A 27,556-nucleotide genomic window follows, 5' to 3' on the forward strand; every position below is an offset into this window, starting at 1 on the left:
TAATCACACAAGTCATCAAAGGGCCACTAGTTTTGTGCATTACTTCCTGGTCCAAAATGGCCACTGAAGCTCCAGCCTGCTTCCCAACTGAGTCCCTCTAATTTGAGAAGCTGTTCCAGAATCCCAACCAAAGAATTCTACATATTTCTAAATGGTCATGCATAGCTTCAAGGGAAGCCAGAAAAGTTAGAAAGGCAGGATTCACACTGTGTGAAGTTCTCAAAATATTGATAAGGTGTTCAAAAGATTCCAGCCAGCCGCAAATGATAAATGTCCTTCTCATATAGTACAGAACTGTAACTGTAACCTGGTGCAACCTATTATTATGTCAACATAATTACCAAATTCTGGTAAAGAAATATTGATCCAGATAGGAAAAACAGAGACATGCATAAAAATGCAGAGAAATTCTTGGCAAACTTATTGCCAGCATTTGATGAGTTTTTGTCATTGAAGGACAAGTTTGAATGATTACATCCAAGAAACCCGTGTTGAAATGGGAACTAAAGTCAAGTTTGTCCAAGAAAAGGAAGGACACTTCCAATTTGAAGGGTGGAGTGAATGGTTTCTGGAAATTTGTACAAGAGGGTAGGTGTGGGGGAAATGAGTGCCTAAACCTGGCTTGGAATATAGATGTTACATAGATATAACCACTTATATATGGGGAATCCAAAACAAATAGCTTCTCCAGGAACTATATTCAACAGACTGTCACTTCTCTAAACAGCATATATCTTTAAAAGGATGTGTCTTCTATTCTGATACTGGAAGTTTAATGCACTTAAATGGTGCATATAAAGTAAATGGTCAACTGTTTGGTTTTTGTCTGGATAGGAACTTTGGAAAGGGAAAGAATAGCTAAAGTATATTGGATGTTTACTATGTACCATACCTTGTTTTGAATAGTTTATGTTTAAACCTCACAATTAATGAAATTAATTGGTACCATTACTAGCCCATTTTATAGATGGAGAAAGCAAAACATGGAGAGGTTAAGTAACTTGCTTACAATCACACTGCTGATAGGAGGTAGAGCTGAGATTGGAACCTTGGCACTATGCTATATTGTAATAGATCAATTTTAATAGATCTTTGGTATTTTTTTGTGAATTGTTATAGGAAGCAAGAAGAGGGAGGTAGGGTCTTCATCATAAATAGTGAAACAGGAAGAGAGACTGGGTTTCACAGCTACGTATAGACATGGTTCTGGTCCTGGATGTCTCACCATCCACACTGGGCAGAGGGCACTCACTCTGGCAGCTCTTAGCCCAGGAAGAAGCTCTTAGCCCTTTATTTAATAGGAGATCTTTAGAATCTAGAACTTGTGTCACCCCTGTGTGCTTGTCTTTCCACACCACCGCTCCTTCATTTCTTCCACTTCTCAGAGAGGTCTTGAAATCAACATGCTTGCCGGGAGATGGCGTGGCTCTCCCCTGAGGCTGACCTCACACACCATCTGAGCACACCACTTCCTAGATTTTGCAGACCCAAGATTTTGGGTAGTGTTGTGACTTATATTCGCCTATGACTTGCACTTGGGTTCACTGATAAAAAATTCTAACGTAACTATTTAGCAGAACCCAACCTTGGCAGAAAATACGGACTAGAGCAGAGGAAATTTCTTGCCACCTTACTCATCCAGTTGCACAGTTAGTGTCAATCCCTCACGCCCTCCCTTTCTCCTCTCCCCCCTACCCAGCTCCCAAGACATGCCCCTTTTCTGTCCTACTCTGATGTGATCTAATCACATGGTTCAGCCTCTGTGCAGTGTACAAAGAGTAGAGAGGAATGGAGGGACGTAGCAGGTCCTAGCAGGGCTCTAGGGCAGCATTCATCACCCTGTGGGCTCCAAATTAGAGCCAGGGCTTGAAGAGGAAGAATTGCATGTAACTCAGGAGCAGCACCCCCCGCCCCCAGCTCTGTTATCTGGAGACTCTGCATCTCTCTGTGCCAACGTGTGTACACTCCTTTGAGAATTGGGGTTGTCTTATTCACCTGAATATCTGCATTTAGTCCCATGCCTAGAGTACAGGATCTTGCACATAGCCAACTCTCGGTAAATATTTAATGAATGAGTCACTATTTATGATTATAGTTACATGCTGGCTGGATATAAACACACCGACTGCTATATAAACACCCAAGCATTGCCCCTTGATACCCTACAGCAGAATGCTCACACATTGGCAAACAGAACAACTACCTGGAACCTTGTAAAGGTTACAGGTTCTCAGGCTCCACCCACAAACGCCTGATTCTGGGGCAGGCAGGTGGAGCTTGGGGATTTGAATTTTTAACATTGTGCCCCAGTGATGCTAAGGCAAGTAGACTGTGTTACTCACTTAGAGAGAAATGGCTATGTAGTACTTCCTGCTCTTTCTGATAACCAGTGCCCACTGTATACATTGATAACTGTGGCTTCCTGGTGGCCACAAGCCACACAGCACACAAGCCAAGGGGTGGCCCCTTTGCAACCAAGGCCCTTAAGAATGGAATCTGAGTCCTCACCCAGTTAAAATTCCAAAAGGGCTTTATAATAATCCGTAAGGAGGAAAAGACCTATTGCTTTATGAATTGAATACTAACCTGGAACTGTTCCCAAATCAATTGAACTCTGGTTTCCTATTCAGAGTCTTCATTTAATGCTCTTAAGTAAATTTTAAGATACCATTTCTATGTAAAAAGCTCATAAAGGCTTGTTTTCCTTGACAGTGTGCTTAGAAAAGAAGCATTTTTATCCTCTCCTGCATATGTTATAAAAACTAATAGTTTTTATTCCAACCTTTCTTTCTACTTTCAACTATTAAATAGTCATTTGATTTAATATAGCATCTAATGACTCCCCTTCTTCAGTGCTTCTTAATCACCTGGCACCTGAATTTGCCTGCAGAGTGCTTTTTAAAAATTGGCCTGCACAGTGCTTTGGATATAAATTTTATAGGGCCATCTTCTTCAGATTTTTCTTTGTCAAACAAAATACTCTCTTTTTAAAAAATTATTATTCTTGCTTGCTTTTAAATGATGATTAAAGTGTCACAGGAAATGTGTGTGATTGAGTTCATATTTTCTACCCATATTTTATGATTAGGCTTGGACAGAGGGCTCCTGCTTTATCTAACAGGATCCCAGTAATACATCAATAGCCTCTTTATGGCATGTATTTGAGCTCTAACTCCTGGCACTATGTTAGATCCCAACCCTTGTATTTTTTTCTTTGTTTTGCTTATTAATTTAAAAAAAAATATGTAGTCCTATTTTTAATTTGTGCTTCTTTGCTAGAGGGAAGATACCTTTTTGAGCTACTTGTATGCTTTCCAGAATATACTAGGATATATATAAATAAACATCATTAATAAATATGAATAGAGGAGACTGATGTTCATCCACATTTATCCAACTTGTGGTTCATTTTGGTTCACAGCACTATTTTTGCATGGACATTGCTACAGCCTATAGCCTGTGATCTCTCCAAAGCGCCAGAATCTCTCCCAGAGAAATGAACTTGAGCCCCATTAATATCTCCTACATAGAAATGCCTCCCCCACTCAGTCAGGGTGTGTCTTTCTCTTCTTCAGACCCTTACCACCAGGGGGTGTGCCCCTACCTCCTCTCCAAAGATGCTTTCTGGGCCTGTCCATTTCCTCATTGCAGCTGGGCATCTTCTAATATGGCTGCCACTGCTAAGGGTCTGGCCAGCTCCCCTCTGCAGTTATTCTTGCTGCCTCAGACCTGCTCCAGCCCAGCAGAGGGAAATGTCAGAATCTCCTTGAAACAAAGACCACCTTTCCCCCCCTCTCCGCAGTATTCTTGCCATAGGAGGTGCGTGTGTGTGTGTGTGTGTGTGTGTGTGTGTGTGTGTGGTGTTAGGGACTGCAGATACGTAACAGTGAATATCTGCTCTGTTACCATGGTGGGTTCACAGTCTAATAGGAAAGGTTCATGTAAAGTTTTTCTACATAATGAGATAATCAGGCAATAATGTTTTCCCATAAGTATCATGGTGGTTATGGCAAAATGCGGGTTGTGCACAAAAATAGTTTGTCTTCCGAGGGCAGCTATTCACCAATTTTTTTTTCCCTTGGGGTTTTTCTTCCAAATGTTTCTTCATCATTGAAGAAGTAGGTAACTTTTGGCTATTATTTCAGTTTGTACAGTGTTGGTGTCAGTTCAGCCTTTTAGATTTTCTAGAGTGAGCCTAGGTGATTTCTGACCCCTGTTATCTATAAAAATGGCTTAGATTGGCTTTAAGGCCTAGAGTCAGACAGAAGAAAGTTTCAGATCCAGCTCTGTATTCACTAGCAATGTGAATTTGGTTGGGTTATTAACCTCTCCAGGGTGTTTTCACCCACAACCACCACCCACAGGGCTGGTGTGAGGAGTAAGTGAGGTCAGGCCGTCGGTAAAGTACAGGCCTGCCAAGTGCCACATGCCCAGTGAACAGCCCTCAAGGCCTCACGCCCACCCGAGAACACCCATGGAGACTTCCTCACACACCCCGACCTCCTTACACATCATCTTGGAATCTCCTCAGAAAGCTTTATGTCACCCATTTCAAAGAGAGCAACATCAGTGCTTAAATATATGGTAGACTTTGTTTATCTTAGGGATTTTATGCCATATATTAATCTTTAGAGGATGCACTGGCGCTGCATGCCACTTGTTCCTAACTGTTGTTACATTAGGTCTTTCAGATCTTAGCTCTAGCTGTCTCCCTCTAACCCATCCTCCATACTCTTAGATGTGGTCTCTCAAGGCCCAGGGGTCCTCTGGACTTCAAACCCTCCAGACATCCCTCCGGATGAAGACCCAGGAGCACGAAGGACCTGGGCCTCTCCTCCGCCCCACCCCCCTCCCTCACCCTGGGGAACTTTTCTGGTCATTTGCTTTTGCTTTTGAATAGCATACCATGATTTCTTGTTTGCTCTTTTAAAAGCGAGACTAAGAATATTTAAGAAGTGGTGATGGGAGACTTGTCTGGGTTATTTTTATCAAGTTTCCATTTGTACTTCGGCTGTATTCTTATCAGGTATGTCAGATGGACAAACAGCAGCCATGTGATCCCACACCAGGTGGGTGTTACATACCCCTCTGGAAGCTTTCCTCATTTGGCATTGCTGGCACCTAAAATAAATGGCTTGAGAGTTAATTAGATGCAGTTACTTGCAAAAGTCTCAGAGGCGCTTTCTTGATCGTACATGAGATGAGTCTATTAATTATTTCTAACAAGAAAGGTTTACATAACATCAGTTAATGGCCGATTGCTAGTGGCAACCAGACAGAATGAGGAGCCCCAGGCTGAGCATCTTGTACTGCCCTGAGAGGAAAAAGATCTCCAAAGACAGAGCTACTGCCTCTGGGAACCTGCAATCAGGAAGATAAAATACAAGAAGATTAAGGAGTCGCAAATAACTTAGTGCCCAGCTCTTGCCTAGTGATTGCCACACAATGGGTAGACAGGAAAATCCCCAAGAGCTGGAGAGGTGTTTGGCTCCAGCACAAATCACAGCTTGCCTTTCCTGGTGATGTTATAGTTGTATAGGACAGGCAGTGTTTTGTAGGTCTGTGGTGAAAAAGTATTCAACCTGTCTAGTGTGTCTAGGCTGGGACCCCACTCACAAAGTTTCTCCCTTTCCAGGGGCCCTCGTTGCCTGGCATTTTACCATGAGCAAGGTATTGTGTTAGAGTGAAGCACTGTTTGTTTGTTTTTAAGATTTTATTTATTTATTTGACAGAGAATGAGAGAGAGAGAGAGCACAAGCAGGCAGAGTGGCAAGCAGAGGGAAAGGGAGAGCAGGCTCCTCACTGAGCAGAGAGCCCAGTGGTGGGGCTCCATCCCAGCACCCTGGGGTCATGACCTGAGCCGAAGGCAGATGCTTCATCGACTGAGCCACTCAGGCATCCCAGAGTGAAACACTGTTCTCTCCTGAGTCCTCCTTTGGAGTACACACACCCCTGGGAGGAAGGACCCCATAGAGCCTTCAGCATCCCAGGATGTACTGCTGGATCAGAAGCTTTTTGGAGCAAGAGGGACCTAGAGTGGCCTTGTGGGTGGTAGAAGCAAGGACAGAAGACCTTGGGCACCCAGCCCAGGCATGGAGTGCCACCCTATGGTCTGAAGTCTGTGCCTCTGCAGCTCCATCTCCTTCTACCTCCCCTTGCTACCCAAGCCCGTCTCTTCTGTTCTGGGCTCCAGCTGTGTGTGGTTAGTTATGTTTCTTTTGTTTCTTTTTTGTTTCTTTTGTTTCTTAGCACCACCTGCCACCTCTGCCTAGCAGCCTTCATCCTCTCCCAGCATAACTGGAGCCAGGGTCAGTAGCTCAGACACCTGACTCAGCAAACACAACCTCAGATTAGTGAAGGCTTGAAGGGGGCCAGGACAGGACTGGAATGCCTTGTGGTGGGGAAAGAGAAATCAAATGTCCACCATGTTTCTAAAATTGAGATCTTATTCATATACCATACAATCCACCCTTTACAAGGTATACAATTGAGTGGTTTTTAGTGCAGTCACAAAGTTATACAACCATCACTACTACCCAATTTCAGAATATTTTCATCACCCCAAGAAGGAGCACTGTACCCATTGACTCCCCACTTCTCTCCCACCTCCAGGTTTGGGCAGCCACTAATCTACTTTCTGTTTTCTATGGACATTTCATGTCAGTGGAATCATACAGCATGTGGCCTTTTATATCTGGCTTTTTTTCTTAGCATGTGTTTTCAAGAGTCACCTATGTTGTGGCAAGTGTCAGTATGTTACTGCTTTATATAGAACACTGTCTGTGTTGTATGGATATGTTACACTTTGTTTATTCCATCTTTGTTTAATGGACATTTGGGCTGTTTCCATTGTTTGGCTATAATGAATAATGCTGATATGAACATTCATGTATAAGATTTTTTAGGACCAGGTCTTTTTTTTTAAGATTTTATTTATTTTTCGTGAGAGACACACAGAGAGAGGCAGGGACACAGGCAGAGGGAGAAGCAGGCTTCCTGTAGGAAGCCCAATGCAGGACTCCATCCCAAGACTCTGGGATCACCAACTGAGCCAAAGGCATATGCTCACCCACCAAGCCACCCAGGTGCCCCACCGTGTCTTGAATATATATCTAGGAGTCGAATTTGGGGGCCATATAGTAACTATGTTTAACTTTTTGAGAAACTGCCAAACTACTTTCTAAAGCGGCTGCACCATTTTATATTCCACCAACAATGTACGAGGGTTTCAATTTTTCTTATCCTTGCCAACACTGGGATCATCCATCTTATTAATTTGAGCCACCATAGTGGGTATGAGGTGCTATCTCACTGTGGTTACACAATATTTTCTAAACCATTATTGAAAAATACAAGTAGATTAAGGATGGCTCAGTGAAATAGTGGCACGTCTGTTCAAAGAATTGTGGCCCCCTTCCCCTTTCTTGGGCTGGATGCTCCTTCTCTTCCAGACTCCTGGCTGACCAGTGGAGTACAAGCTAGATGTCAGCCCCTCACACCTGTTCTGTGGGTGCCTTTGGCCAGGGCACAACCTACACAACTGTACATGGCCTGCTCCTTGCCCCTTTAAAGGCAATAGATCTGGCTTCCAGTCTCAACTAGGCTCTGGGGCTGTGACTTTGGACAAGTAATTTGATGTCTCTGGTCCTCAGTTTCCTTGCTGGTAGACAACAGTGATAAAAACATAACCTTCTCACAGTATTGTGATGATGAAATGAGTTGAAGCTGTTGGTCCAGGGCCTGACAAATAAAAGCATTTATTGAACAGTGGCTAATTTTATGTCTTAGGAACTCAGCACAAATAGTTTCCTCTAGAAGACAAGTCAGCACACTTGGCCCAGGGGCTGAATCAGCTGATATTGTTATACCTCCCACAGGCCAAATGGTTCTTATATTTTTAAAAGTCTGTGAAGTAAACAAATATGTGACATAGAAAATATGATCTCTGTGGCCCAGAAGATTTCCTATCCAGTGCTTGACAGTACAACTTCACCACCCCTGCCATAGAACCTTCTGTGGCAGCCCCTCCCTCCCCACTCCAGGGGCTGGGTGTTCCTGCCAGGGCACCTCACCTAGCACCTATCACTGCCCTTCCACACAGAATCCCTACAAGGGCATCAGCACTTCTTTACTACCTCTTAGCATATAGTAGGAAATTAATATTAATTAGGCCAAAGGAAGGGAAGAGGATGAGGGAGGGGATACTGGAGTTTTGCCAACTTCACAATTTTGCCTACATCCTGATTTGAGAAGAGATGTAGAGAAGAGATACCTTGCAGTGCATTTTTTAAAACATTTATTTATTTGTTTGTTTGTTTGTTTGTTTGTTTATTTATTTATTTATTTATTTATGAGACAAAGTATGCATACATGAGCAGGGGGAGAAGGAGAAGCAGCCGCCAAGCAGGGAGCCTGACATGGGACTTCATCCCGAGACTCTAGGATCATGGCCTGGGCTGAAGGCAGACACTTAACCCACTGAGCCACGCAAGTGCCCCTGCAGTGCATTTAAAAAAATTATTTGAATTCAATTTAGTTAACATATAGTGTATTATTAGTTTTAGGGTAGAATTTAGTGATTCATCAGTCTTATATAACACTCAGTGCTCTTTACATCCCGTGCCCTCCTTATCCCCATCACCCAGTTACCCCTTCCCCCCACCATCCTCCCTTACAGCAACCCACAGTTTATTTCCTAGAGTCCAGGGTCTCTTATGGTTTGTCTTCCTCTCCATTTTCATCTTATTTTATTTGTCCTTCCCTTCCTCTATATTAATCTGTTTTGTTTCTTAAATTCTGCATGTGAGTGAAATCACATGTCTTTCTCTGACTTATTTGTTTACCCTCTAGTTCCATCCACGTGATTGCAGATGACAAGATTTCATCCTTTCTAATGGCTGAATAATACTCCATTGTATATATACACCACATCTTCTTTATCCATTCATCTGTCAGTAGACATGATGGGGGCTCTTTCCACAGTTTGGCTATTATGGACAATGCTGCTATAAACATTAGGGTGCAGGTACCCCTTCAAATCACCATGTTTGTGTCCCTTTGGATAAATCCCTAGTAGTACAACTGCAGTTTGTTAGGTACTTCTCTTTTCATACTGTTTTCCAGAGTGGATGTGCCAACTTACATTCCCACCAGCAGTATAAGAGGGTGCCCCTTTCTCTGCATCCTTGCTAACATCTCTTGTTTTCTGAGTTGTTCATTTTAGCCATTCCATGCAGTACATTTTAGCTGAACAATACTTTTGTCCTCAATTTTAGCCCATCCAGCACGTGTGCAGAGGTATCCTGACTTTCTCCTTGGCAATCATGTAGGGGTGGACTTCCTAGGTTCATACCTCTCAGTCATTCACAATCCCCTCCAGAAAGGGGGCTTGGCCTTTGGGTACTGGATCATCCAGGAGCCTTGTGTCACTCCCAGGAAGACAGGACTGTCATTTTCTTTCAACTAGACTGCATGGGTTCAGGATGTGTACCCTTGTAGATGGGGCTGGACTACAAAAGGTGAAACAAGTGTTTCTTGAGAATCTAAGAGATGCAGGCCTGTCTCTGCCCCTTTGATTCCATTGCTCTGGGCCCTTTAAAAGAACTTAAGTCTCTACTTACTTTTCTAATATTAATGCTTATGTCGAATTTCTCGTCTAGAAACAGATGCTCTGCATTTACCCTAGAACTTTCATTGGAGTTGTATGGAATTAACCACACAAACTTTGTTGACATGATATGCTTTTATTTTTTGGTGTCTAACATTCTCAACATGATTTGAAAAATTGCTCTCTATGAACTTGTGTGTAGGAGACAGAAAAAGAAAGATTGATTTGTGCCATGACTACTTGTCCCCTAAAGAAAGGCCACTGGGCCCACAGGTGAAGAAACAAGATGCAAGCAGGATAGCACCTGCCTGAGGGAGCAAGTGTTCACCATGCTTGCAGGAATCCAAGTGGAGCAGTTTATAATCTTGTGCAAATATCCACATGGACTTTTCCAACAGACAAGGAAACATCTTTTAAAAGGAAAATGACAAACACAAATGAAGGATTTGCAACTCACCATGATTTTTAAACTTTCTACTAAAGGATGCAAGAAAGGGAGGGAGAGAAGGAGAGAGAGGGAGGAGAGAAGGAAGGAAAGAAGGGAAGGAGGGGAGAAAAGAGAAAAGATTGCAGTTTATAACAGGTTTTCTCCAAAGATTTCCAATGTGTAGGTTGTTTGCAAGCATATTGACCAGCAGAAAGAGTAGGGAAACCTTTCCAAGTCACAGTTCTAAACTTTATGTCAAAGCCTACCGAGTATTGCTTCTCTGAAGCTTCAAAGGGATTGTTTATAAATTCCTGAAAAATAAAATTGCATTTCCACTCTTGGATGCAAGTGATCCTCTGGATGAGATCACTCCCCGTGACGGATTGGAGAACATAGTTTGGCCTTAAGAGCAACTCACAGAATTAGGTCAAGAGTTGTTTACTGACCACATAATTTTCCAGGTGCAAAGTATGCAAAGTACAGACTTCATGCTTCTACACTGAAACTGGGGATGAGGACCTTGGGGCTGAAGGACTCTTTGCTGTGTTTCTGAGCAAATTAGTGTGTTTTGTGTTGTTTTAAGTCAACCTGATCCATCTACTGCAGGGAGTCTTTACCATAACCGAGCAGATTAAAGGCACTGCAGTGAGTTATATTTGACAGGCTGGTAGCACAGATGGAGTTTATAACAGACACATCTCCTTACCCAGCTACCTTTGACTTCCAACCATAAATATTTTATAAACTACCCAAGAATAGAGAGCACCTTGTCAAATGAAGGAATTTTAAAGTTAAAGCACTTGAAGAGAGAAAGCACAAAGCTTCCCAGTGACATATTTTGATGATAGACATAGAATTCTTAAGCTAATGGTGCTGCTACTGCAGTGTCAACACACAGCAGGACCAAAAGGAATAATTTGAGACTGGAGTTCTTTTCACCATGAGTGCTCTTGATTTGCTTGGAGAATAATAATACCTGTGGCTGTTTTTAAACATTAATAAACTTATCAACAGCTAAAAGGGGAAAGGTCTGCATCTGTTAGAAATGCATTTGGTGGAAAGCAACACAAAACCAAATGACAGTGGCCTAAACAGGTGATAAGCTTTATTTATTTCATGCCAGAAGCAGCCTAGGTCTGGTATAATGCCACAGTGAGAGAATCTATCTCCTTTCTTTTTTCCACTCTCCGCATCAGTAGGTAGATCTCTGCTTGTACAATGATCCTTATATTTGTTTCCTCATGGTCACAGAATGGCTGCTACACCTCTAGGCATTGTGCCTCTGTTCCAGGAAGGAGAAAGGAATTAAATGCGAAGGTTTGAAAAGGTATGCCAGATGAGTCTACCCATTATTAATAGATTTCTTAAAAGACCATTGCAGCAATGTCCATTTAGATCTCATTTATTTGTTAAATGAATAGCCAGAATTTGATCACCTACAGCTTCAGATGAGTCTGAGAGTATGAATATTTTTAGTTGGGGATGTTTTTATCAAGAGTGAAACCATGATTCCATTAGGATGCAAGGAAGAATGGTTATTGGGTAGGCAATAAGCAGATTCTGCCACAGAGATGGCCATCATTTCAAAATATTTTATGTCATTGGTAATAGTTAGGTTTGAAAAATGCTAGTTTTCCATATTAAATATGAGAAGACTGTGGAGATGAAAGAAAGCAGTCAATAATACAAAAATGGTATATGTTTACTTTACAAATAAAATATCCACATTTAATGTGGAACACAATAATAACTGGTTAATCAATCAATAGTTACTGCATCCCTGTTATGTACTGGGCTCAAAACCATATACTGTGACAAAAAGAGAGAGAGGGGGAGAGGTATGCAAGAAGGAAGAAGGGACAGAGGCAGGGAGGGAGGGGAAAAATCATAACAGTACTTTGGGGGGGAGGGTGTGGCAAGAAGGAAGAAGGGACAGAGGGGGAGGGTCCCCCCTCTGGGAGGAGGGGGAAGGGTGTGGCAAGAAGGAAGGGGGAGAGAAAGAAGAGGAGAGAGAGGGGGAGGGTGTGGCAAGAAGGAAGAAGGGACAGAGGCAGGGAGGGAGGGGAAAAATCATAACAGTACTTTGAGGTCTTAGCCTTACAAGCTAGTGAGTGCATTTCTCTTTTGGTGGTTAAATGATTGCCTTTAGGCTCAGGCAAGCATCTTATTCAGTAATTATAGTAGAAAAAGGACTTGACTTTCAACAAGCCTACAAATTCCTGAGATGGACACTTAAGGTCAGGTGCCCATCTGTTAACCAGTCGTCAAGTCCAGTGGATGGAATGCACCGGTTGTGCTCAGTTCAAACATCCTCCCATGAGGCAGGGTTGAGGGCAGCCCTCCAAAATCTCAAGGACAGAGCAGGGAAGGGGGTGATGCTCTAAAAGAAAATGTAGATACTACTACCAGATGAAGGAGGAAAGATTACAAGTGTTGTTAATTATAATAATGACTAGAAACTGAGTCAAGCTTGCAGCTGGTCTACCATGAGATTGTGGATATGCCATAGGCAAAAAAAACAAAACAAAAGGATAAATTTTAAGCTGATATTTTAACAGACCACAAAATAATGGGAATACATTTTATTTGTTTGTTGGTGGATGTGTTTAATACTTTGCTCATTTTTCAAACAATTTGGGGCCATTTATAGAAAATGTAAAATAAAATGATAAAATGTAAACAAAGACCTATCAGAACCATGGAAAATATAAATTCAAATAGAAGCTGTAACATACAGAACCCTAAGTTCCAAAAAATTGCTATACTTGAACAGCTTTTACTCTGAATTTCCTGGTAGCCAAGAGAAAAATGAGGCCATAAATGGTTACACACTTCTCTTTTTCCATAAAGCAGAAATATACTAGTTTTCCAGGTAATGTAGTGGATTAAAGAGCATGAGTTTGGCTTGACTACCAGCTCTACAACTGACCTTGGACAAATTATTTAATTTGCCTAATTCTCAGTTTTTTATCTTCTATATGGAGTACTTGTATTCACAGTATTGGGTTGTTTTATAAATTGAGATAATTACATGTAAGATATCAACAAATAATTTTTCTTGTATATTTTTTATTGAAGTTCGATTTGCAACATATAGTATAATACTCAGTGCTCATCCTATCAAGTGCTCCCCTCAGTGCCCGTTACCCAGTCACCCCATCCTCCCCATCCACCTCCCCTTCCACTACCTGCCATCTGTTCATTTCCCAGAGTTAGGAGTCTCTCATTTCTGTCAACAAATAAGAGCCCTGCTATGAGAAAAAAAAAAAAAAAAAAGGAAGTTAGGAGACAGAGTGGTTTATAACTTCCGTATCACAAATGCAGAACTAGATTGTGTGATCTATATCTTATGGTGTTCCTTGATGACCACAAAGAACATGAAAACATCACTCAGTCAAGGTAGCTCTTGATGGGGCCAAGAAATTATGCTCCAATAGATAGCTTTGTAATAGCCCAACTCAGTCCAAGACTAAAAATCTGGAGTGTACAGAGAAATGGATGGATTCTATGTCCTTCAAACAATCTTCCTTATGTATCTTGTCCTTCAGCCAACCTTTTGATAGATTTCAATGGCTTTCTGTTCCAGCATGTGGTCCCTGGTGGGAGCTGGGAGTGGAGATTTTGGTGGGTGATGAACTCCTTACTTCAGTGGTATAGGTTGGTCATCCAGCCTAACTGATGCTCTGGTCCAAGAGAACAGTCATCCTGTTGGCAAGGACTGGATGCTCCCCCCCAGGGCTCCAGAACAGCTCTAGTCTGAGAATCAGCAGTGGATGCTTAAAACCTGTGGCCCTTCCCCCTTCCTCTCATTTCAAACTTCAGGTTTCTTTATTTTACCACATTTGTCTATCTCACCATGAACTCTGCTTATAAAGATTTTTTTTCATTCCTAATTCGGATTCAATTCCTTGACAATTATGGAGAAAATCATAAGTTTTACATCCAGTGGGTCAGAAGTAGTCTTCCTTTGTCCTTCTCTCTGTACTAACAGTAATTTCTATTTATTATAGTAAAACTCTGATGGCAAATATTCCTGTCAGTTTTTTAAAAAGCAATTTTGGGAATAATCTCTTTCCTTTAGCAGTGTTTGATAACCTGAATGTGATCATAGGAAACAAGATACTTCATCTATCTTGGTGGGAATTTCTGAAAAATCTGTTTACTTAGCACCAAGTGAAGAATGAAAACAAACCAAAACCAGTCTACATACTCCTCTACATGCTGGTGGGTTAGGTCTGCATTACATGCCACACTCTTTTTTTTTTTTTTAGGATTTTTAAAAATTTATTAATTTCAGAGAGAGAGGGTGCAAACATGAGAGAGGGGAGGGACAGAGGGAGAAGCAGACTCCCCGCTGAGCAGAGAGCCCCAAACAGATTCGGGGGCTCAATCCCAGGACCCTGAGATCATGACCTGAGCTGAAGGCAGACACTTAACTGGCTGAGCTACCCGGGTGCCCCTATGTGCCATACTTACTCAAAATTAATCCATTTAGGAAAAAGATGTACTTGTGAAAAGCCTCCAACATGTAGGCAGTATGACATTTCTTCATCTGAGAGCAATTTAAATATCTTATTACCATCTCCAGCTAAAAATACCTTATGAATTCTAGATTCTTTTGTGGAGTTAATCTTACAGCTCAAGTTCACCTTGTTGCTAATTCTTCACCTCATTTCAATGCGTAAGGCATGTCGTTTATGTAGAAGGGGAATGTATGTCATCTGTCCCCTTCACCAGCTATCAGCAAATCTATGCGGAGGGGTTGGAGGAGCCCTGGAAGTATATCTGGGACACAACCAGCAGGTAGAACCTTGTTGTTTGGAAATGTTCTCTGTCTACCATTCTTATTCCGTCTTTTGTAGTTGAGGAATAGGGTTTTCAAGAATGGATTTTTGAAGAATTGAGAACAATAGGTCCTTTGAGTACTTTGCAAAGCAGACTCTATTGCTTGCTTACCCCTAAATCCGTTTCCCCACAGTCCCTCCTCTTTAGCAGAAATCTACTAATCTGCTTAAATTGTACCCTATGGGAAAGGTAATCCCATCCTCAGCTCAAGGGTAACTCCTAAGTGATTTAAGCCAATAATGGCTGTCTCATTTTGTTTGCTAATGGTTCTTTGAGAGAGGGCTGCTGGCTTGGACCTAGCCAAGAAATGTGAGGGGAAATTTTCTCATGACCCTTTAGGTAAGATTTTTAGATCTTAGAGGAAACATCCAAGAAAGAGAGTCTCTTCCCTGCCTGGACTGTGTCATTCTACATGTAATGGCTGGAATTGGAGCAGTCATCATGAAACATGAGGAACATTAGTCTGAGCACAGTAATAACATACTACAATGGCAGACCAGGATAGAACAAAAATATGGAATGAGTCCTAAGATCTCTATACCTAATATTCTTTTTCAAAATAGATTTTTCTTTTATTTATTTGTAGGAGACTATGTTTTCCTTATCGTTTGAATTGGATTGGGTTTTCTCTTACCTGCAAACAAAAGCACCCTCACTGATTTTTGGAGATGTTACATAAAGTAATCATGGAAATTCTTTAGCCACACTTAAGCTAGTTGTTCTTAGAGCTGCAGATCATCAGTCTTCTGCCCTGCCTGCTAGGTGAAGTTCATCACCCCTTCTTCCTCTTCTCCTACTACTGTATTTGTATCTCTAGCGAAGCACTTCCACAGGGCATCAGAACAAGCAGGCCAGTGTTTAGTTCCTTTGTTAAATTGTGACTTCACACAGGGCACCATCCTTGTCATAGCCTTTATTGTATTCATTTATTTTGTAGCTATTTATTGAGCTGGGTACTGAAGATACAGCAGTAAAGAAAAGCAGATGTGCCCCTACAGTCATGGAATTTAGAGTCTAGTCGGAAACAGACAATCAAATCATCACAATAATTGGTTCATTTCATGCCACTAACTAAATGATGGGCACTCAGCAAAGAGCTCGGTAATTATCTATTGAATTCAGCCACAGAGTTTTCAATATGCCACGGGGTCTCTTATGCTTCTGAAGGCTAGCCTCAGTTCATATTGTGGGGGAAAGGCTCCCAGAGGCAAGCAGGGTCCAGACCCAGTGTGCAAGCTCCTTTCAGGCCTCTGCCTGCACTGTGCTTCCTAATGTCTCATTGACCAAAGCAAATTGTGTGGCCAGGAGCAAGATCTGTGTGGAAAGAGGTGACGCTTTGCGTGGATAGCAAGAGATGGGACCAGTTTGGGGCTGTTACTGTACCAATCTGCCACACTATTTTAAATTGTGGGCTATGTTATAAAAACCTTAAACTCAGCCAAGGAATTTAAACAATGATCGTTTGAATCCAAGAATAAGTTTCTTGCTGCAAATTCACACTCAAACTAAAATTTGATTCAGACATTTTAAATGGAAAATAACGATGGGGTTCACAATGAACAGGAAATCTAAACCTTTGATCTTTAAAACCTTTAATAGGTGCTTTGATGAGAGAGGGTGTATTGACAGCCAAACACGGCTGTTCCTCCAACCTTTGTACTATTTACAGTGAGGACAGTTTTCTTTTGTGACATTCCTAATGAGAATAATTGACTCTTCTTACCTTCACCTCCCAACATCCAGAGGATACCATTCTAAATTGAGTAGTTGGCCCATGCCAGCAATACCTGCTATAAATTATGAAACTTACAATCAGTAATCAGCACTTTTCTATTGCATTATAACAAGCAGTTTTTAGATTGGGCTCAGAGTATAAATTCTTATTTAAAAAAAATAAAGCGAAAAGAAATAAAGCTTAACTTTAAAGCAGACTCTTAAATTTTTTTTTAAGATTAATTTATTTATTCATGGGAGACACAGAGACAGAGGTAGAGACATAGGCAGAGGGAGAAGCAGGCTCCATGCAGGGAGCCCAGCGTGGGACTCGATCCCAGATCCCAGAATCACACCCTGAGCTGAAGGCAAACACTCAACCACTGAGCCACCCAGGCGTCCCCCCACCTCCTTTTTTTTTGAAGATTTATGACTCTTAAATCTTAAAAGTCTGTATAAACTAAAATGTCTAGGAATGTTTTATTTAGAGAGGAATGTGATTAAGACAAAATGTGTTCTAGATCTGAATGGAGAGGTAAAAACTAAGTATATGGGTCTGGTGGAAAGATGACCCAAAGGCATCTGCATAATTCCATTTCCTGGTCCAAAATTTAATATAAAAGTCAATTGAATTGATTAATACTAAAAATGGAACAACTCCAGTTCTAGAACTAATTTGAGGACCCAAGTCCTTCTTTGTTCTTTCTGGTAAATCTGTGGTCCTCTTTCTGAGTTTTGTTTAACAAGGAACTTGTAGATCACAGAATACATAGCATATAAGAAAGTGCTGGAAATAGCTGGAATTTCCTTAGATTTACTACAGCAATAGCATTTATAGTGTCTTTGACTTCAACAAAACATACAAGGCATATACACAGGAAGAGGAGGGTTCAGTAGGAGTGCCAAACCCCTATTGGGTTTCTCCATTTGATTTGGATTATAAAAGCCATTGAGAAGGTTTAAAGGGCTCCTAGAAGAGTGGGCAGAGATTCTGAGCACAAGTGCAGTAGGGCTACCATATATGTTAGAAGCAAGAATAAGTACTACTTTGAAATATTCCTTCAGGATGGTTTAGCCTCTATCACTGATGCATCCTCCACATTCTGCTCAGGATATCATGTGTATATCATTTCTGTTTTCTGTCAAACATATAAGTGTTCCACTGACTCAGTTATCTATAGACTAAACTGAGGTTTGAACTTTAGAAACTATAACATACAGTAGTAACAAGACACCCAGATTATGGGCTTCTTCTTGCCTATTACTTGTATACTGACCAGACAAAGAAGCATAAAGAATGTTGCAAAATTAAAAGTGAATCTGCTTTTTCTTAATGTGATTTTTTTTTTTTTGCATTTGTCAATTTGAAATCTGAGAGTACTCATCTTCTTGTCCATGCCATTGATAACATTCACCCAAGGTCATCTGAAATTTAAGTTTTTAATCAAACTAGAAATCATTTTTTTTCCTGAAGAATACTTCAAAGTTCCAGCTATAATGGTTTAATCATCACAGCCAAAAATTGCTTCTATCTTCTTGTGAAAATTGCTTCTTTGTATGAGGATTCTGTTATAATACGAAGGGTATTACATTCCTGAAAATAACATAATGATGTATATAATGGAGATAAGGATATTAGACCAGAATGGAATGAATATTTAGAAGTACAAGATGCCATTTAGATAATCCCTGAACATCTCTAATTATTATGCAGTCCTACCTTAACATTGTGGGACATAATAAATAGGGAGGAACCTTGATATCATTGGGTTCAATATCCCTAATTTACAGTTGTGGAAACTTTGGCCCGGAGAAGTTGTTCAATGTCACTTGCTCAAGGTCATGCAAGTACTTTGGCCAAGGGGAAAGTCAAGGGAACTTTCTCTATATCATCAAACTTTTTCTTATGTAATAGAGCAAATAAGAGTGTTTCAGAATATGAGTGTTGAGAAAAGTGGACAGGTTTTCTTTTAGTTTTAGAAGACAACCAAAAGAGCATCCTTAATAATGACAAATATGACAGCATTGGTTCTGTTACAACACTTAGTGGTATTTTTATCCAGTCTATTGAATTAAGACACATATTTATTAAGTACCCACTATGCACATGAAATATCCAATCTATTACAGAAATAAAACTGATGGGCTTGTACTGGATTTGTTGCTATTCATCTTTCTGTAGATAGCATTAGACATGAGATTGTTTCAAGGGGGAGCAGGAGGAAAAGAGAAAGCATAAGGTTCATATTTGGCAAGGCTTCTAGGGTAAGATAGGTTATGAATTAATTAGACACAGGAATGCCATTTGAGAGTTGTGGATAGAAAGAACTTTCTATTGAAGAGGTTTGGCAATGAGGGAACATATAGGGTTTTATTTTTTAATATTTATTTATTTATTATTTATTTGAGAGAGAGAGAGAGAGAGCTGGGGGAGGGATAGAGGGAGAGAGAAAATCTCAGACACTAAGCAGGGAGCCCAATATGGGGCTTGATCCCAGGACCCTAAGATCGTGACCTGAGACGAAATCAAGAATCAGATGCTTAGCTGACTGTGCTACTCAAGTACCCCAAACTCTTAAATGAGTCCTATGTGTTTCCTCCTCTAGAATGGAGGAAATTAGCCCAGGGGTCTGGAAAGTTGATGGTGATTACCAAATGGAGATGCATTTGTCAGAGGACCTAGAGTGGTTCGGTGGGCAAAAGTCAGTGACAATGGCTACCAGAGTTCTGGAAAGCACAGCTGGAAGGTTGAAGCCCTGTGCAGGCTGTGGTGTTTGGTGATGGTCTTAAAATAAACAGAGAGCTGGAAGTGATTAAAACTGTGGAAAGGAAGAGAAACATAAGAACATAAAAGAAGATTTATTACATGACCGGCCCAGAAAAGAGTGGGACATGGATGGAAATGTCAAAATTTCCAGAAGAGAACTATGTACACCCTGGAGCTGGAATCCATGTTATCAGCACAAATTACTGGAACTGTGTTGTTGTTGTTTTTTTTTTTTCTATTTCTTTTATGACTATGTCTGACAAGGAAAAATATTAAAATCAAGTTTTAATTTTTAAGGCATTTCCTGGTTATATCTTAATACCAATTAAGATTAAAGTGAGTAATAGTTAAAGAAGAGAGGATTATTTCTTGGCTTCTAACACCTTCCACTTTTATGGATGAGGAGGGTGTAATATGGCTGATTCCTAGCCCCCACAGTATCCTCAGAGTCCTTTAAATGAGGGTTCACCAAATGGATTTGAACTGCTGCTCAAAGTCATAAGGACAGTGAGGAGCAGAAGTGCCCCTGAGTTTGGGCCTCACAAAGCCCTGGCCCTGACTGTCCCACATTGATATGAGTAACCGTGAGAAAGATGGGCTGTAAAATCACAAGGTGCAGTTCTGTTTCTCAAAGAAAGTCATTTCATCTTCAGCATAACATTAGTTCTAAGTTAGGTCTAATACTTTGACGATATTTAGTATGAATTTCAGATAACCTACACATTGAGTTAACCAGCACACCTGCTCTCTAACCATCCTGGGTGAGTAGGCATTACTGTAGTGTAAGCATATTTGTCAGGGCTAATTGTGACTTTTAACTATGGGTTGGAGGCCATCAGTACTCCAGGGAGACTGAAGGGAGACCCAAAGAAGAAGGGACAGTGCTTTCCCCCTCCCCAACTCCCTTCTAGCATTCACGCACAGAACCCACTCTCCCACCTTGGCCCTTTAGTCGTAGCAGAGGCCCCTAGGAGCATTTGAGAGCTGTATTCCTGACCCTCATCCTAGACCTTCTGTTTCAGTTAGTCTTAGAGTAGGGCCCAGAAAAATGTAGTTTTCAAGTTCCACAGGTAATTCAAATATACAGCCATTTGGGAACCACAGCTTGTAACATACCATATTAAATGTCATTTTGCAAAGACTTAAAAGTGGGATTGATGTTAATTCTTCCAACAAGAACAGTCCCCAGAGAGTCCTGTAATCATAGGCTATGAGAGTCTTGGTCCAGACCAAGCTTGCTTTTTACCTAGAAAGTCTGCTTTGTCCCCCTTCCCATTGTAAACCAGGGACAAGTGATTGACATTGTGGACGTCATCTGGTGGTAGTTACTGTTGTGCTCAGGATTTTGGAAAGACTTCTGTTTATTTGGCATATTCCACACAAGCCTGTCAGCCCCTGGGGATTTGTGGCATTTGCAGAACTTACAAGGCAGGCAACATAAAAATATATAATTCATAGAGTGAACTATTTTGGAGCTCCCTTCACTTTTACAAATTGGCCATAAAATAGAAACCACAGACATAACATTCATATAACCATAGTTGCCAAGAATGAAGAATCATTTGGGGAGTGGGGGAGGATGAGGACTTTTAGTGTGTACTTCTTTATAGGGCATCCAAAGAAAGAGTAAGTGTTCAAAATTTGTATGCAATTTACAGTTGGGTTATAGTTTTCTCCTGATAATTGGCAAATATCTGTTGAAAAAAATGGGGATGTTGAGGTTGACCTTAAGAGGCCTTTAGAAGTCATTAAGCTTATCATTTGAAGGCATTTTTTGTCTTGATAGACATTTCAAGTGTATTTAGGATTTCATATATGTTTTACTATGACTTATTGCTTCCTGGTTTTCCTTTCTTGGTGGAAGTGGTTCACAGTATCCAAGGCTCTGTGATTGCCTACAGTAGACTAGGGGAAGGGGTGAATTTTTTTACTGTCCTTCACCCAATAGGTGCTTTGACACTCTGGGATTACATTAGCTTCTATGGTGCATCCTCTGGAAGGAGAAAGAAACTACTTAACGCCTATCCATTCCACTTGAGCATTCCAGAGACTTGGGTAATGGATGAATAACGGCCAACAACACTGTTGTGACAGTTGACTGCTGACAAAATAGCATTTAATGGAGTTGGACACATTCAAGACATAAAAAAGGAAATGGTCTCTCTTACAGAAGTCACACTAAACATTATTTTCACCATTTGATGTTATAATATATTAACTGTTGTCTTAGGGATCAGGAGAGCTATGAGCTGGGCTTTTGCTGTTATGTGCCACTCTTTGACATTGAAAATATCAAATGATCTCTCTGTGCCTTGGTTTGTTCATCTAAAAATAGTCATGATATCTCCCTCATAGGGTACTCGAGAGAATGAAAACACAACATGAAAAAAAAGTCTAGCCAAGCCAAACATACATTGGGCTGGGAGTGAGGATGATAGAGAGTAGTAGTGCTGGTGTGGGGAGGGGATTAGAGTGGGTGGATTATTCTGAATTGCTCTAGACCTCAAACTCTGTTGTTCTATGAATCTACCATGTATGGAGAAGAGAGGGGCACACAGGAGAATCACTTGGGTGTGATTAATGATGCTTAAATTATTTGATCATTTAACCACCTAGAGAAGTGCACAGCTACAATGAAGACAGTTACACTATTTTGACTCAGTAGTATTAACAAGGATTAAAAGTGTTTACATGCCACAGAGCCTAGGACTGGGGGACTAGGTTAGGTTCAGCCTTTCATAAAAATCAGTTCCTTTTTCCCCCCTTCTTTTCCAGGAAGAACTCTTCAAATAAAAAAATGACAATGATTTTTAAAGCAGACTTTCAGGAGAAGATCTATAGCTCTACCAAAGCGGAGATGAATCAACTTGTTGCTGTTGCTAATTTTAACACCTTATCCAACATCAACACATTGATTTAGCCTGCCTAAAATTTGCCAGTTTCCAGAGCATTACACAGGTTCCTTTAGAAAATTATTTAAAAGCCCCATCTTAACTTTGAGAAAGGTTTATGTTTGTGATGGTGTATGTTATGTCTTTAACAATAACTAGACTGATTCTAGAAGCTTCATCTGAAAACACATGTTCTAGCTAAATTTTCATACCCTGTAGCTGTATGTTGGTGTTTAAAGAAGTGGTAAAAATAGAGTCACAGTGGGGATGTTAAGCTCTCTTTCCTTTTCAAATATTATTGTAGATACAGCTGTGGGAATAAATGCAGGGATTCTTGTTTTTATGTAAGTGTTCTTTTTTTTTTCTTTTAACCAAGGTCTGATTGACAACTAACATTATATAAGTTTCAGGTACAGACCATAATGATTTGATATCTGTGTACATTGCAATATGATCACCATAGTAAGTATAATTAAACCTGTCACCATACATAGTTAAAACATTTTTTTCGTGTCATGACAAAAATGTTCTTCTTAAATATTTATAACTCTTATTTGGTAGCCTCCCATAAGACTAATGAAAGAATTGGAATGAGCAATTTTTTAAAACTAAGAAATAACCAAAAGGTAGATAAATATCTTTAGTTATTAGCAAAAGGAAGTAGATGGGAAGCTTGTGTTAAGTCCTCAAAAATTTCAGGAGACACTAAGTGTTTTCACTGAAGATTTGTAACTGAGTGCCTCAGTTCTTCATTTAAATCTTCTGTGTGTGTGTGTGTATGTGTGTGTGTGTGTGTGTGTATGGCATGTTTTAGACACTATGAGGACATACAATAGAAGATACTGACTGAAAAAAAAATACTGACTGGCCCTAAAAACAAACAAACAAAAAACACCTAAAACAACAACAACAAACAAGGTATTGCTCATTAAAAAAATACATACTGGAAAAATTATATCAAAATGGTACATAAAAAAATGGTACATAATTACTAAGTGATTGATATAGATATTATGTTTTACTCCAATGGCAAGTAGTGTTAAGTTCCAAATTTATAAAATGCTATTCTGCATATAAAATATTTCAGAAAAATAAGTAAATCTATAATTTACAAAGGCAAAGTTCATATTACATACAGTAGGCAAGTTATAGGGGTATACTTGTATTTATATTGTACTATATTCTTTAGCTTTGGGCCTTTTTATGTCCTTCTGTTATGGATATATTCTGAATTAAGGACTCTTTTGATGATCTTTTGTCAGTTGTTCCTCAATGCTGAGCATTCAAGATGGAAATATTATCCTTACTAGAAATAAAGATACTTAATCAGATGCTTTTCATAATGGCTTCTTAGTCTATCAAAGTTGTTATAAACTGGACAATTAGAAAAGAAAAAGAAAGGGTATCCATATTGGAAAGGAAGAAGTAAAACCATTTCTGCAGATCACATAATCTTATATATAGAAATTCCTGAAGAATCCACACAAAAAAAGCTATTAGATCTAATAAATAAGTTCAACAAGATTTCAGAACACAGGATCAATATACAAAAATAAACTGTTTCTGTCAATGAACAATCAGTCCAAACATGAGATTAAGAGAATAATTCTATCTAAAATAATATCAAAAAGAATAAAAGAAGTAAGGCTTGTACACTAAAAACTACAAAACATCAGTGAAACAAATTAAATGAGAACTCAAGAAGTGGAAAGATATCCTATGTTCATGGATTGGAAAACTTAATATTATTAAGATAGCAATAGTCCCCAGTTTGATCTATAGTTTTAACACAATCCCTATCAAATTTCACCTGCCTTTTTTGCAGAAATTGACAAGCTGATTTTAAAATTCATGTAGGATACAAGGGACCCAGAATAGCTGAAACAATCTTAAAAAGGAATGAAGTTGGAAGGACTAATCCTTTTCAATTTCAAAACTTATAACAAAGCAAGAGTATTCAAGACTCTGTGGCACTGGCATAAGAATAAACACATAGATCAATGGGATAGAATTGGGAGTCCAGAAATAAACTCATACACTTATGCTTAGTGTATTTCCAACAAGGTGCCAAACAATTAAATCGAGAGCGAATAGTCTTCAATAAATGGTGCTTGGACAAATGGATATTCACATGCAAAAGAATGAACTTAGATCATTTGCTCACATCATACACCAAATTAACTTAAAATTAATCAGAGACCTAAATATTTCCACTAAAACTATAAAACTCTTTAGAAAATATTCTTGGGTTAGGCAATGGTTTATTAGATGTCATATAAAAACATAACCCACTGAAGAAAAGTTAGATAAATTAAACTTCATCAAAATTAAACACTTTTGTACTTCAAAGGACACAGTCAAGAAAATGAAAAGAAAACCCATAGAATGGGAGAAAATGTTTGTAGATCATATATTCACAAATTCAGAATAAATATAGAACTTTTAAAACTCAATAATAAAGAGACAACCCAGTTTTAGAATAGGCAAAAGATTTGGATAGACGTTTCTCCAAAAAAAAATATACAAACGTCCAATAAGCACATGAAATATCATCAACATCATTAGTCCTCAGGGAAATGCAAATCAAAACAATAAGATACCACTTCACATCCATTAGGATGGCTATTAAAAAAAAAAGAGCAATAACAAGTGTTGGCAAGGATGTGGAGAAATTGGAACTCTCATGTGTTGCTGGTGGAAATATAAAATGGTGCAGCTGCATTAAAAACAGTTTGGCAGTTCTTCAAAAAAATTAAACAGAATTACCATATGATCCAGCAATTCCACTCCTAGGATATATACAAGGTGAATCAAAAACATATGTCCACACAAAAACGTATACACAAATGTTCATTGCAGCATTATTCATAGTAACCAAAAAGTGGAAATAATCCAAATGTCCATCAACTCCTGAATGTATAAACAAAATATGGTATATCTATACAATGTAACATTATTCAGCCATATAAAGGAATTAAGTACAGATTCATACTACAATATGGATGAATCTTGAACATATTATGCTAACTTTAAAGAAGCCAGACACAAAAGGTCACATACTTTATGATTCTATTTATAAGAGATGTTGGGAATGCTATAGGCAAAAACCATGGAGACAAACAGTAGATAAGTGGTTTCAAAGGACCAAGATAGTGAGGGAAATGAAAAGTGAGTGCTAATTGGATATGGAGTTTCCCTCAGGGGTGATGAAAATGTTCTGGAATTAGATAGAGGTGATGGTTGCACAATTTTGTGAATACATTAAAACCACTGAATTGTACATTTTGAAAGGGTGAATTATATTGGGAGCTTTTATTTATGTCTCAAGTTTTAGTTACTATATTTTTCCATGACCACTCTACAAATTAAATTCTAATAAACCATAATATAACTTGCAAAAGCATATTGTCATCAAAGCACATATTTATATAGTTTGTTCCTAAAAAAAAAGGAGCTTCATAATTAGTCTTATAGTTGGCATGAAATCTTCCCAGTTTTAAGTATCAGTGCAGAGAGAGATACAGAGTCCAAGATTTCTCTCAGGTTAAAATATGAAGGAAAAACATTAGTTCATTGCTTCTGTTCTCTCATTGACTTGATATGGACTCTTCTCATTTAGAGTGACCGGACATTTATTGTTCTGAAATTGAGGGAAGAATCCCAAGTACTCTAACCAAAGTCTTATATTTGTTTTCTCTTTCTTTCCCAGGTGCTACCTTTCCCAAGCCAGGTGGTCTACAACAGAGTAGGCAAGTGTGGGAGTCGTACTGTGGTCTTGCTTCTGAGAATCTTGTCAGAAAAGCACGGATTCAATTTGGTCACATCAGACATTCACAACAAAACCAGGCTTACTAAAAATGAACAAGTAAGTTGTCTTTGCCCATGGTTAGATTGTACTTTGTGTCAATTCATTTGTGTAATTAGTGGGTGTCTTACAAGACATCCTTCAAACACCCTAAGAAATACCAGAGTTGCAATGTCATACTGTATTTTTACCAGTGTGTGGAAGGAAATTTAAGTTAAAGATTCTGAAGGAAGTCTTTAAACAGGAAGTTTCCCCAAAGTATTCCTTTGGGGAATACTCATCAATACTTTTACCAAGATGGATGAAGGACAGTGTATACTCATCATTGTCTATTTAGCTAAAATTAGCAATGCGTAATTCTCAAATAGTTATACTACTGAGCTACAAATAATGCTGACTTCCTGACAACAAAAACAGAAAACTATTTTGATATTTTTTTCTTTTGCTTTTCTTTCACAACTGCTCTAAGTTTTTATGGTTATAATAAAGAGAAAATTCTCTTTGGGCCAGAAATCTGATTGGATGATAGGAGCATGAGCTTCTTATAATGGATAAGCTCAGGGGATCTTGAGCTTCCAAAGCAGCATTTGGTATATTCAATGGAAGCCAAAGAATTACCCATTTCCTGGGAAGAATTCAATCTCAATGTAGCCAAGTCATACAAGTGGACATGTTGCCATTGGTGCAATTCAGTTTTAGTCCGGATATGAAGGAATGAGAACCAGAGGAGTCAATGATGTAAATCCTGATGCAAGGGCAGGGGAAGAGAAGATGTGATGTCCCAGCCTAATCAGTAAGGCAGGAAAAAGGGGGAGAATTCTACGTTGCTCTGCATATGTTTCTATTCAGGACTTCAAGGGATTGACACACTAGGGAGGGTGGTCTACTTTACTTTGTCAACTGTTTAGATGCTAATCTCATCTGGAAACACCCTCACAGACACACCCAGAAATACTATTTAATCTGGGTACCCTTTGGCTACTCAAGCTGACACATAAATTTAACCATCACACCACCCAATGAGTACAGAAATTTGGGTAATAAACAGTGCATTTGGTTTACTACCAGATTGAAACCATAATTATGGAAATTTTTATGCATGTCCACTTCTTTCTGACACAATCCTCACCTTTGAGGCATTCAAAACCTCCCAACAGAAGGAATCTCATTATTAATTTACAATAGCCCATCTTTCTCTTTTATCTTGGGGGAACAGCAGGACCTTTTAAGAGTGTTACTGGCTAGTGGTACTTGCAGTAAAGCCAGCATGTTCAGTGTCTTCCAGTGTAGAGATCAAAAAGCCCATTCCTTTGAAAACTTTCACTAACGGCTGAGAATCAAGCTTGAAAAGTCATTTCCAATTAGCAAAAAATATTTTGAGATCAGCCCTTATAAGTTGTGTAGTAGGCTTTCAACAGAAAAAGTACACTTGGTGACATTTAAGGATATCACATTTTATGAGTAACTTTAATAGAACTAGGTTCTCTTTCATTTCCTTACC

General features: G+C 39.4%; 1 protein-coding gene across 1 annotated transcript in view; it reads left to right on the forward strand.

Annotated features, from left to right (window-relative positions):
* The window catches only part of UST (uronyl 2-sulfotransferase), a 294,242-nt gene that overhangs the window by 142,458 nt on the left and 124,228 nt on the right, over positions 1–27,556 (forward strand). Inside the window, exon 3 of the mRNA XM_055311642.1 lies at positions 25,960–26,115. Within this exon, the coding sequence (XP_055167617.1) occupies positions 25,960–26,115 (156 nt within the window). The remainder of the gene's footprint in view (positions 1–25,959; positions 26,116–27,556) is intronic.

This window comes from Nyctereutes procyonoides, unplaced genomic scaffold, assembly GCF_905146905.1.
Source record: "Nyctereutes procyonoides isolate TBG_1078 unplaced genomic scaffold, NYPRO_anot_genome, whole genome shotgun sequence".
Lineage (NCBI taxonomy): Eukaryota > Metazoa > Chordata > Mammalia > Carnivora > Canidae > Nyctereutes > Nyctereutes procyonoides.